This window comes from Anomaloglossus baeobatrachus, chromosome 9 (genome assembly GCF_048569485.1).
Source record: "Anomaloglossus baeobatrachus isolate aAnoBae1 chromosome 9, aAnoBae1.hap1, whole genome shotgun sequence".
Lineage (NCBI taxonomy): Eukaryota > Metazoa > Chordata > Amphibia > Anura > Aromobatidae > Anomaloglossus > Anomaloglossus baeobatrachus.
The window spans coordinates 25,483,309-25,496,848 of record NC_134361.1 but is presented as its reverse complement, the minus strand read 5'-3'; the positions used below and the strand labels follow the sequence as shown (position 1 = coordinate 25,496,848).

Here is a 13,540-nt window from a genome sequence, read left to right as displayed (position 1 = left end):
CAACCATGCCACCCACCACCACAGAGCAACCAACAACTACAACAATGCCACCTACTACCACAGAGCAACCAACAACTACAACCATACCACCTACTACCACAGAGCAACCAACAACTACAACCATGCCACCTACTACTACAGAGCACCCAACAACTACAACCATGGCACACACCACCGCAGAGCAACCAACAACTACAACCATGACACCTACTACCACAGAGCAGCTAACAACTACAACCATTCCACCTACTACCTCAGAGCAACCAACAACTACAACAATGCCACCTACTACCACAGAAAATCCAACTACAACAATGCCACCTACTACCACAGAACGCCCAAGAACTACAACAATGCCACCTACTACCATAGATCACCCAACAACTACAACCATGCCACCTACTACCACAAAGCAACCAACAACTACAACAATGCCACCTACTACCACAGAGCAACCAACAACTACAACCATAGCACCTACTACCACAGAACGCCCATCATCTACAACCATGCCACCTGCTACCACAGAGCATTCAACAACTACAACAATGCCACCTACCACTACAGAGCAACCAACAACTGCAACCATACCACCTACTACCACAGAACGCCCATCAACAACAACCATGCCACCTACTACCATAGAGCAGCCAACAACTACAACAATGCCACCTACTACCACAGAAAACCTAACTACGACCATACCACCTACTACCACAGAACGCCCATCAAGTATAACCATGCCCTCTATCACCACAGAGCAACCAACAACTACAACCATGCCACCTACTACCACAGAGCAACCAACAACTACAACAATACCACCTACTACCACAGAAAACCCAACTACAACAATGCCACCTACTACCACAGAACAACCAACAACTACAACCATGCCACCTACTACCATAGAACGTCCATCAACAACAACCATGCCACCTACAACAGAGCAGCCAACAACTACAACCATGCCACCTACTACCACAGAGCAGCTAACAACTACAACCATGCCATCTACCACCACAGAGCAACCAACAACTACAACCATACCACCTACTACCACAGAGCACCCAACAACTACAATCATGCCACCTACTACCACAGAGCATTCAACAACTACAACCATGCCACCTACCACCACAGAGCAACCAACAACTACAACAATGCCACCCACTACCACAGAGCAACCAACAACTACAACCATACCACCTACTACCACAGAACGCCCATTAACTACAACCATGCCATCTACTACCACAGAACGCCCAACAACTACAACCATGCCACCTGCTACCACAGAGCAATCAACAACTACAACCATGCCACCTACTACCACAGAGCACCCAACAACTACAACCATGCCACACACCATCACAGAGCAACCAACAACTTCAACCATGCCACCTACTACCACAGAACGCCCAAAAACTACAACCATGCCACCTACTACCATAGAACGTCCATCAACAACAACCATGCCACCTACAACAGAGCAGCCAACAACTACAACCATGCCACCTACTACCACAGAGCATTCAACAACTACAACCATGCCACCTGCCACCACAGAGCAACCAACAACTACAACCATACCACCTACTACCACAGAACGCCCATCAACAACAACCATGCCACCTACTACCACACAGCACCCAACATCTACAACTATGCCACCTACTACCACAGAGCAACCAACAACTACAACCATGCCACCTACTACCACAGAACGCCCATCAACTACATCCATGCCACCTACTACCAGAGAGCACCCAACAACTACAACCATGCCACTTTCTACCACAGAAAACCCAACATCTACAACCATGCCACCTACTACCACAGAGCGTTCTACTACAACCATGCTACCTACTACCACAGAGCACCCAACAACTACAACCATGCTACCTACTACCACAGAGCACCCAACAACTACAACTATGCCACCTACTACCACAGAACGCCCAACAGCTACAACCATGCCACCTACTACCACAGAGCAACCAACAACTACAACCTTACCACCTACTAGAACAGAACACCCAACAAGTACAACCATGTCAATTTCTACCGGAAGTATGTTACTCAACTTTCCTAACTTATGTAATTGTGCTGGTTCTTTTGCTTCTATGTCTGGATGATTTCCAATAGAAAATTATTTCCTGCTTTTTGCTATTCCCCTCCTTTCTTTTTTGCATTGGGATATCATGTTGATAACTTTATATAGAATGATGATGACAATAATATTTATGTCTGCTAAACATGGGAAAGAAATACTGTCGGTGCCTTCCTCAGCCTAGATATGTGTTACAGATATGGTTAAAGAAACAAATGATTATGGCATTAAACATGGTAGTTTAAAAGATAAAGAATCATGCTGTGGCATAGTATGTGTGAGCCAAAGCAGAAAAAAGCAGCAAAAGCATCATCAGTACCGCTGGCCCCAGCTGCTCTCCAAGCAGTAGTACTAGCAAACGTATTGTACACTATGCCTCCTTTTGTCTCTTAGTGGGGAACAGCAGAGATCAATATGGAATTTATAGCAAATTACTTGTCCCAGTTTTAGGAGCATAATGTTACCTCTGACAGTGATACTGTCAGTTTGAGCCTGTGCTTTGCTCAGAACACTTTGCTTGACCCTAAAGATCTAAGATAGATATTTTTGGGACCTTTTTTTAATAAAAAAAATCTATAGTCTGTAGTACACTGTGCTATAAAATGAGCAGTCTTTTATTACTGAGATACCATCCATTTCTTTGGTGACATTACTTTGAAATGACTAAGGTTGTTTTTGTATTAAAAGTTGACTTAAGTTAACTTACTTTATTTTACAAATTTCACGGACTCCATTCCATGTACTATGTGCCCACTGACCACCATTACAGTCTCCTTTTTATTAGGAATAATTTAACTCTTCCTTTGATTTATGCTTTTTTACCAGGTTCAGACAGCACTACTAGTACTACACAACATCCAACAACTACAACCATGCCACCTACAACCACAAAACACCCATTTACTACAACCAAGACTCCTACTACTACTACTACACAACTCCCAACAACTACAACCATGCCACCTACTACTAAAAGTGCGTCATCCAACTTACTAAACTTATCAGAGGATTTTGATTCTTCAGCTTTGCTGTCTTGTTTCTTTCCAAAAGAATGAGTTGCAGGTTGACCCTCACCATTTTATTATGTAGTGATTTTCTCCATTCTGTACTCTTTTCCCCTTTCTTGAGCCCCTTTTAGGTATATATGTCCCCCATCCAAGACCCCTTCTATGTATTTTTGTCCCTTAATCCTGGGCTTCTGCCAGGTTAATATGTCCCCCATTCTGATATATAGTATGTCACCATTCTGGTATATATGTCCTCCATCCCGGTAAATATGTGCACCTTCCTGGGCTCTACCTTGTATATATTTTCCCCATCTGGTCTCCAATCCTATTATATATGTCCCCACCCTAGGTCACCTTCCAAGCATACGTTTCTCTCATCCTAGGTACCTTCCTGGCATATATGTCTTCCATCCTGAGTTCCTTTCTGTTATGTTTTCCCCGCCCAGGTATATATATATGTATATATATATATATATATATCATATTTTTCGCTTTATAAGACGCACTTTTGTTCCCCCAAATTTTGGGGGAAAGTAGGGGGTGCGTCTTATAAACCAAATATATAGGGGGGGTGTATATATGTATTATATATATATATATATACTGCACGGTCCAGGGGAGGAGGTGGGGGCAGCTCTGGAGCAGTGCTGGGAGCTGGTGAAGCTGCGGGAGGGAGCTTTTGATCTCCTGCTCCTGCTCATATAATATGCACAGCCACTGTCCATCACCATGGTGTTGAAACTGCACCGCGCTGATGGGCTGGGGCAGGGGCGCATATTATATCTGCCTGCGCCCTCTTTTGATCGCACATGATCTTCCTGTGTTAGATATGGCCCCCATACTGCTGCCCATAGTAAACTAAAAAAAGCTTTACTTACCTCCAGCGCTGATCTCCCGGTGTCTCTGCTGCTGCTGTCTGTGATAAGGCACGCAGAGATGATATCACTCTGCTCTGCCGATCACATGACCGGCAGCAAGAACCAGGCAGTGTCCCTTGTCGTGGGCCGCTTCCTGGTATATATGTCCTTCACACTGTGTGCATTCTGGTATATATGTCCACCATCCTAGTTTATATCTCCCCCACCCTGGGCCACCTTCCTGGCATAAATGTCCCACATCATGGGTTCTTTCCTGATATATATGTCCCCCATCCTGTTATATATGTCCCCCATCCTGGTATATATGTCGCGTTCCTTTTATATATGTCCCAAATCCTAGGTTCCTTCCGATTATATATGTCCCCTATCCAATGCCCCTTCCAGATGTATTTGTCCCACATCCTGGTATACTAGTATATGTCCCTCATGTTTGGCTTCTTTCTGGTATATTTATCGCTCATTCCGGGCCCCTTACTGGTATATATGTCCTCCATCCTGGTATATATGTCTTCCTTTTGCTGCTATTCTCTAATGCATTTAGGGTAGGTAACCCTGGGGTAGATACACTAGTACTTCTTATGTCTTAATTGGCAAAGGTTGAATAAATCATCAAAATCTAATCAAAGATTTATACAAAATGTATGGTAACTTGCATACTAGCAGTCACACAGCCCATCCTGGGGAATAACACTGGAGAATCCGGACAGCATCTGGTGCACTTGGTGTAATAATTGAGTAGTTTGCAGTCACATAAAGTGACAGAGAACCTTTAGCAAAAGAATAGACAACCCTTTTAGATATAAAATTTAACATCTATACATAAGTGTAACTTTTTACCTATTTTAATTGACATTTAGTAACTGTTAGCAGAGTAACCAGTACGGTTGCACTGCCCCAGCAGTATATCACGGGATCCTCTGCTGAGCCCATGCTCTGAAATAGTCGTGTCAAAAAGGATTTTTAAGCCAATCTTTTGCCATAAGCATCATTTTTTTAGAGGATTCTAAAACAACCAATTTATATGATTCAGATTGCAATTTTTTTTTACATCTCAGTCTACGTCACCATATCTAAGTAAAACCATTATAACTACTAAGTATTTGGCGTCATTTTAGATTAAAATTTAACATGAAAATAAAGGCAAAATAAAAAAGAGCCATAAAGTTGTGCATAATGTAATTTATAATTTTTTAAAATGATATTGTTTATTAACTTTTCTTATATATGTCACTGTTTCAGCTCCATCATCCACCCCAACTGCAACCACGACAAGTAAGTGTGTTATATTTTTGATTCAAGGAAATAAAATATTTTCCTTTCTTTGACTTGAATTTAGGTTTCTCTCAGTTGCATAAATACTTTTTAGTGACACAGTTTAACCAACAATAGATCATCAAATTCAACTCTAATCACATCACTTGTAATTTCTAATATGTTTTTTTTTATATTCTTCTATTAAAATAAAGGTAGGAAACTTTTAGATTCATCTAAGATATAATTTGAATCAATATTGCTATATTTTGGTGCATCTCGTGAAACCTCATGAGCCCGCGCTACAATTGCTTCACTGGAAGGATTCCATTTTCTCACCACAGTTTAAAAAAAATCTAAAAATTAAAAGAAAAAGAAAAAATGAATAACATGTTTAACCGGCTTAAATTGATAAAACCTCTGAAATGCTGAAGAGCTTTATAAAAAGGACATACTTTAAAATTAAGTCTGGATACATATTGAGAAGTGCAAATCACGGAGGTTTGGCCCTGCTGCTGTGATGCCAAACACCCAGGTGTAATGAGACACTACACTGTTACGAGGGGGACCCGGGGAAGCGTGCCAAGATGGGAAATGGACTGCTTCCGCCGGTCAAGGTCCACTGTGCGGTGTAAGGGACCGCCGCAATGGTGGGTGAAGAGTGAGCGGGTTGCTGCTAGCGATCGTCTGGAATGTCACAGACGATCTATGTACACCGATCTGCCCTAACCCATGAGGGTTGTATGGCACAGATCTCACGGCTCGGTGTACCTGTTGCACGGGGAAGCACAGAGGTGCCCACGCACGTGTGCCAGTGGAAGTCACGAGAATATGGCACGAGGGTAGCACAGAGGTGCCCACACACGTGTGCTTTCAATAACCAGGTGAGTCCAATGGAGACTTGAGGAGCTCACCTGGGACAGGAACACGGCCTGTTGACGGGGGTACTGCCGGAGCAGCAAGGCAGGAACACGGCCTGCAAACGAGGTACTGCCGGAGCAGCAAGGGCCAAGCCCACAAGAGACAGTAATGCCTGAGCAGTGGCGTGGTAGCACGCTGCCAGACATCCAAACATAGAAGGCCGGTCGCGCGCCGCCATGATGGCAGGGGGAGCTTTTAAGGAGGTGCAGCTCCACCCGAGGGCGGGCGCGAGGCGGAGATGACGGACTTGACCCAATCAGTGTCCACGACGTCCCAGCCTGGCCAGTCAGGATTCACCACGTCACCAGCCTTGTCATCAAGCCGTGTGACGTCAGTGAGCGAATCAGGACCCACCACGCATTGCACATGCTCACCCTCCTGCCTCTGGGAAATAGAGGCGGGATCCTCGGTCTCACAATGTGCAGAGATAACGGGAATCTCACTGCTTCCCTGAGCAGTAAACCTCTGCACATTGCGCAGCCTCGCAGACCTTCGAGGCCGCTGAGCAGGAGAGTCTGCGGCAGGCCAGGAATGGAAGACCGCTTCACTCCTTGTAACAGGAGAACCACTAGGTGTCACCCTTCTGCTGCCTCTCTGAGAAGGTATCTCCTGCACACTGCGCAGTCTGGCAGACCTTCGGCGCTGCTGAGCAGGAGTGCTCGTGGCAGGCAAGGAATGGGAGACTGCCTCAGTCCTTGCCTCAGGAGAGCCACGAGATGTAACATTACCCCCCCGTCTAGGCCCCCCCCCTGTCCGTGCTCGAAGGCCGCTATCAAACCCGGGGCGCGGATATGATCCTCCAACTCCCAGGATCTATGCTCTGGACCACGGCCGGCCCACTCCACGAGGTAGTACCTCTTGCCCTGTATGACTTTTGTCTCTAGAAGTTTTGCCACCTCAGGGTCGTCGGACGGGGAGTCGGTTTGAGCCGGCAGGGACCCCGAGAATTTATTAAGTCGTACGGGTTTCAGGAGGGACACGTGAAAGGTGTTGGCTATAGCCCAGCGTGGAGGGAGCTGGAGTCGATATGCCACTGGGTTTACCTGCTGTAGTACTTTAAATGGACCCAGATACCTAGGGGCGAATTTGGCTGCCTGTACCCGTAGGTTAACATTCTTAGAGGACAGCCATACTAGGTCACCAGGGGCGAAGGATGGTGCAGGGCGGCGGCGAACATCAGCCGTTGTCACCATCCGGTCTTTAGCCCTTTTAAGAGCCTCTTGGGTGTCATCCCAGATCTCCCGGGCCTTGGTCGCCCAATCCTCCACTCTAGTATCGGGTGACGTAATGGGCATCGGAACCGGGATTCTGGGATGTTGTCCGTTATTGAGTAGGAACGGAGTCTGGCCAGAGGATTCATGGACCGAATTGTTAATGGCAAATTCGGCCCAAGGAAGGAGGTTAGCCCAGTTGTCGTGGTGCGCGGATATAAAATGGCGGAGGTAAGTTACCAAGGTCTGATTAGTCCTCTCCACTAGTCCATTGGTCTCGGGATGGTATGCGGAGGAGATGTTCAGCTCTATCTGCAGGAGCTTACAGAGCTCTCTCCAGAAGCGAGACGCGAATTGGGGACCCCGGTCGCTCACCACCTTGTCAGGCATGCCATGCAACCTAAATACATGCCGAATGAACAAGGTGGCGAGAGCACGTGACGTCGGGAGTCGTGGGAGAGGTACCAAGTGGACCATTTTAGAGAAGTGGTCTGTGATGACCCATACGACCCTGTGCCCTGCTGACTTGGGCAGATCTCCCAGGAAGTCCATCCCTACCACTTCCCAGGGACGATCCGGCACTGGCAGTGGGTGAAGAAGACCTGCCGGTCTCTGCCGGGACGGCTTATTCCGAGCACACGACATACAGGCTCCCACATATTCCTGTATGTCCTGGGGTAGTCTCGGCCACCAATAATGCCTGGTCACCAGGTCTCTGGTCCTTTTGACCCCGAAGTGACCCCCGACCTTGGAGGCATGGGCCCACGATAGCACCTCGTTCCGTAGTTCAGGGGGAACGAGGGTTTTGCCAGGTGGCACCTGGTCCAAAGAAGTGGGAGTGACCATCCTCAAGCTGTCCGGGGGTAGTATAAGACGAGGCTCCTCCTCGTCCTCCTCCAACACAACCATACAACGTGACAAGGCATCGGCCCGTACGTTCTTCTCACCGGCCAGGTGGCAGATAATAAAGCGGAGCCGGGAGAAGAATAAAGACCAACGGGCCTGCCTTGGGTTCAGGCGTTGTGCTGTCTGGAGGTATGTGAGGTTTTTGTGGTCAGAAAAAACCTCAAATGGATGCTTCGCACCCTCCAGGAGATGCCGCCATTCCTGGAATGCTAGTTTCATCGCCAGTAACTCCCTATCCCCTATGGAGTAGTTCCTCTCGGCCGGAGAAAAGGTCTTGGAGAAAAAGAAACACGGATGTTTCCTTCCTCGTTCGTTTTTCTGGTACAGGACTGCACCTGCACCGACCGAAGAGGCGTCTACCTCCAGTAGGAAGGGTTTGGAGATGTCTGGACGATGAAGGATGGGAGCTCTGGAGAAGTGAGTTTTGAGAGTGTGAAATGCCTCTACCGTTTCCCGTGTCCATGCTTTGGGATTAGCGCCCTTGCGGGTAAGGGCAATGATGGGTGCTGCCACCGTCGAGAAGTTGGGAATGAACTGGCGATAATAATTGATAAACCCCAAGAATCGCTGGATCGCCTTCAGCGAGCGGGGCTCAGACCAGTTCATCACTGTCTCCAACTTCCCCGGATCCATTGCTAACCCCTGACTGGACACTATGTACCCCAGGAACGGCAAGGATTCCTGTTCAAAAATGCACTTTTCCAGCTTAGCATATAACGAATGGGTGCGGAGCCTCTTAAGTACTCGGATGACATCCCTCCGATGGGTGGTAAGATCGGGGGAGAAGATAAGAATGTCATCCAGGTATGCAACCACGGAAAGATACAAATCCCGGAAAATGTCATTCACAAAGTCTTGAAATACGGCGGGGGCATTGCAGAGTCCGAAGGGCATTACTAGATACTCGTAGTGACCGTCCCTGGTGTTAAAGGCGGTCTTCCACTCATCGCCCTCTCGGACTCGCACTAGATTATACGCCCCGCGTAGATCCAGCTTTGTGAAGACCTTTGCCCCGCGGAATCGATCAAATAGCTCAGTAATGAGGGGCAAAGGGTATTTGTTCTTGATTGTGATTGCATTTAATCCCCTGTAATCGATACAGGGGCGCAGATCCCCTTCCTTCTTCTGCACAAAAAAGAACCCTGCACCAGACGGTGAAATAGACTTGCGAATGAACCCCTTCGCCAGGCTGTCCTGAATATATTTGGACATAGCCTCCGTCTCTGGAGCAGAGAGTGGATACACTCTGCCCCTAGGGGGCTCGGAGCCTGGCTTCAGGTCTATTCGGCAATCATATGGCCGGTGGGGAGGAAGAGTATCTGCGGCCCTTTTGGAAAAGACATCCCTGTAGGCCTCATAAGGTGTCGGTAAACCCGGCCCCTCAGTATTCCCTGAGGACCCAACCGACCTAATGGTAGCGGGTGGTTCGGTAGTCACGAGGTGCTCTCTACAGGATCCTGCCCAGGATGAGATCTCCCCTGTTGCCCAGTTGAGTATAGGAGCATGCTGTCTCAACCAGGGAAGGCCCAGTAGGATCTCATCCGTCCCCCCTGGAAGCACCAGGAAGGACACCTGCTCATGGTGTCCCGGTGGTACATCCATCCTGAGAGGGATGGTGATCTGGGTGATAGGATCGAGTAGTATGGACCCGTCGACTACCCGGACCCTGAGTGGCTTGGGCAACAGAACCAGGGGAACTGAGTATCGGGTTGCCAGGGAGGTCGAGATGAAATTGCCTTCAGCGCCTGAGTCCAAGCAAGCCAGGGCAGAGAAGAGAGTAGTGCCGAACTGCAACTGGGCGCTGATAGTCAACCTAGAGGGAGAAGTAGCGTCTAGAGTCCCCCCTCTGATAGAAACTAGACGCTGTCTTTTCCCGACGGTTTGGGACATAGGGTAGCTATGTGTCCCCTCTGCCCACAGGAAAAGCAGATGACACAAGACTGAGAACCTGGGGCAGAGGAGACCACCTTGGACACCTCCATTGACTCCACGGAGTCGCCTACAGGACTGGCTGGGGGACCTGTCTGATGGAAGACGGGAGTCAGACGCTTTTTAGGCCGAGAAGACGTGGGTGCTGAAGAGACCTCGAGCCTTCGCTCCGCCTGGCGGATGTCTATGCGAGAGGCAACCTGAATCAAGGACTCTAAAGTGGCAGGCACCTCACGTGTGGCCAGTGCGTCTTTGACAAACCCTGCCAGGCCCTCCCAAAACACAGGGACAAGGACCTTATCCGGCCAGTCCAGCTCTGCGGCCAGTGTCCTAAAGTGTACAGCAAAGTCCCCGACTGAAGCAGACCCTTGCCGAAGTCGTAGGAGGCGCAGCGCGGAATCGTGGGTGACTTGAGGCCCGAGGAACACCATTCTCATGGCCCCAAGATAAGCTGCTAAGTTATTCACCACACGATTTCCGCGCTCCCACAACGGCGTGGACAACTTCAGCGCTCTCCCTGTGAGCAGGGACTGGACGAAGGCTACCTTCGCCTTCTCGGTAGCGTAAAGAGTCGCGGACAGCTCTAAGTAGGTGGTAACCTGGTTTATAAACCCACGGCACTCAGAGCTGTTGCCGCTAAAGCGCTCTGGAAGCACAAGGCGAGGAGACCTTCCGCCCAATAGCACAGCCTGGGTAGCCGCCTGGGTGGCGACTGTCGTCAGAGTAGTCTTATCGGAGGAAGACTGCTCCACTGCTGCCAATCGTGACTCCAACTGCTGCACATAACGCAGCAACTGCTGCTGCTCTTCAGCCATAGCCAGACCTTTGGCGCGACCGTAATGTTACGAGGGGGACCCGGGGAAGCGTGCCAAGATGGGAAATGGACTGCTTCCGCCGGTCAAGGTCCACTGTGCGGTGTAAGGGACCGCCGCTATGGTGGGTGAAGAGTGAGCGGGTTGCTGCTAGCGATCGTCTGGAATGTCACAGACGATCTATGTACACCGATCTGCCCTAATCCGTGAGGGTTGTATGGCACAGATCTCACGGCTCGGTGTACCTGTTGCACGGGGAAGCACAGAGGTGCCCACGCACGTGTGCCAGTGGAAGTCACGAGAATATGGCACGAGGGTAGCACAGAGGTGCCCACGCACGTGTGCTTTCAATAACCAGGTGAGTCCAATGGAGACTTGAGGAGCTCACCTGGGACAGGAACACGGCCTGTTGATGGGGGTACTGCCGGAGCAGCAAGGCAGGAACACGGCCTGCAAACGAGGTACTGCCGGAGCAGCAAGGGCCAAGCCCACAAGAGACAGTAATGCCTGAGCAGTGGCGTGGCAGCACGCTGCCAGACATCCAAACATAGAAGGCCGGTCGCGCGCCGCCATGATGGCAGGGGGAGCTTTTAAGGAGGTGCAGCTCCACCCGAGGGCAGGCGCGGGCGCGAGGCGGAGATGACGGACTTGACCCAATCAGTGTCCACGACGTCCCAGCCTGGCCAGTCAGGATTCACCACGTCACCAGCCTTGTCATCAAGCCGTGTGACGTCAGTGAGCGAATCAGGACCCACCACGCATTGCACATGCTCACCCTCCTGCCTCTGGGAAATAGAGGCGGGATCCTCGGTCTCACAATGTGCAGAGATAACGGGAATCTCACTGCTTCCCTGAGCAGTAAACCTCTGCACATTGCGCAGCCTCGCAGACCTTCAAGGCCGCTGAGCAGGAGAGTCTGCGGCAGGCCAGGAATGGGAGACCGCTTCACTCCTTGTAACAGGAGAACCACTAGGTGTCACCCTTCTGCTGCCTCTCTGAGAAGGTATCTCCTGCACACTGCGCAGTCTGGCAGACCTTCGGCGCTGCTGAGCAGGAGTGCTCGTGGCAGGCAAGAGAGATGTAACACTACACCATTAGGTGTCACCAGACACACTAATGGAGGATATCTGCGCTGTCGCTAAACACACTACTGAGGGATAGTTGAACAAGCCAGGAGTCAGAAGCCGGAAGATAACATCAGTGACGGAGGGAGAAAGACAAGCTGAAGTCTAAGTGAAAGCTGAGGGTCAGTATCCCAGAAACTTGCGTCAAGAACCAGGAAGAAAGCGAAGCTGGAGTCAGGGGATAAGCCGAGGTCGGGAAGCCAAGAGGACAAGTCGGGTACACGGGAGCAAGAGGAGCCGGGGTCAGGAAACTAGCCAAAGGTCAGGGAGATGGGGAGCCAGGTCAGAGTAGGGGAGGAGACGGGATGAAGTATGAGCAACTAGGTAGCTGGACAAGATCAGGTCAGTCACTTATGGGAACCAGAGACGTACACTGCCGAACAGGAACTATCACTGGCAGCGTTCTGAGAGAAACAACTCCCAGGTAAAACAAAGCAATCACCAGGAACGAGGCTCCAACAAACAGGCCCCTCCCACACAAAACAGGCCTAGATCGGGAATCAGAGGAAAATATAAAGCCCAGCATAGGCTCTGCAGGATAACAGAGCACCACTAACCAGACTCATGACAGCTGATATCCTCTTGCACGACACACTGTGTGTATAAGGAGAGACCTGTCAATCTCACTGAACATGGAGGGGAGAAGACAGTGGGGATGAACCTGTATGACTAGACTGATGAAAAGACTGATCTGTGTGATATTATTGCCTTTAGGTACAAGTACAACAAAAACGCAAAATACAACAGCAACGACTATGACTACAAGTAAGTATCTCATATGGACAATTGTTATTTATTTTTTAGTGGAAAGGTGGCAAATTTTTATTTTTTATAAGAACTAGAGATTAGCGGATTTGTAGAAATTCGGGTTCTGTGGATTCAGCTGGACTTTATATAAAGTTCTGTTCTGGACCCAAACTTGATCTGAGCCCCATTGAAAGTCACTAATTGGCAGTTCGGCTCTCTGCCCACATGCAACCAGCCATAAACAGGGCACTTCCGGGGGTGGAAGGGCAGGATATTTATTTATTTTTTGTTCACGCTACATCTGATAATGCTGACTTTACCCTCAGTCAGAGCATTTCAAACACTGTAAGCGGCTCGCACAGGGCTGAGCAACGAGTGTATTCGAGCACAGCAATGCTCACTGGAGTGCTCAGCACCCGAACGCCGAATTCGAACACTGATTTTTTTTTATAAAGTCTGTGTTCAGTACAAACACCAAATTTAAAAGTTCTCGGATAAGAACAAACTCAGCTTGGGGGCACTTCTGACGGCAACCAATCACAGATACCGGTGGGCGGGGAAAGCAGTGCATGAGCAGTGAGGCTAATGAGCTGTCCCGGAAGTGGATCCAAAGAAGAGATCGGCAGCACACTGTATGTAGT

The 13,540-nt window shown here is 49.2% G+C and overlaps 1 protein-coding gene across 43 annotated transcripts in view; it reads left to right on the top strand.

The window, feature by feature from the left end:
• Nucleotides 1-13,540, top strand: part of LOC142250958 (uncharacterized) — a 345,599-nt gene that overhangs the window by 64,686 nt on the left and 267,373 nt on the right. For all 43 annotated transcript variants that reach the window (XM_075323314.1, XM_075323336.1, XM_075323323.1 and 40 more), the window contains 2 exons: nt 5,238-5,270; nt 12,867-12,917. In XM_075323314.1, the coding sequence (XP_075179429.1) occupies nt 5,238-5,270; nt 12,867-12,917 (84 nt within the window). The remainder of the gene's footprint in view (nt 1-5,237; nt 5,271-12,866; nt 12,918-13,540) is intronic.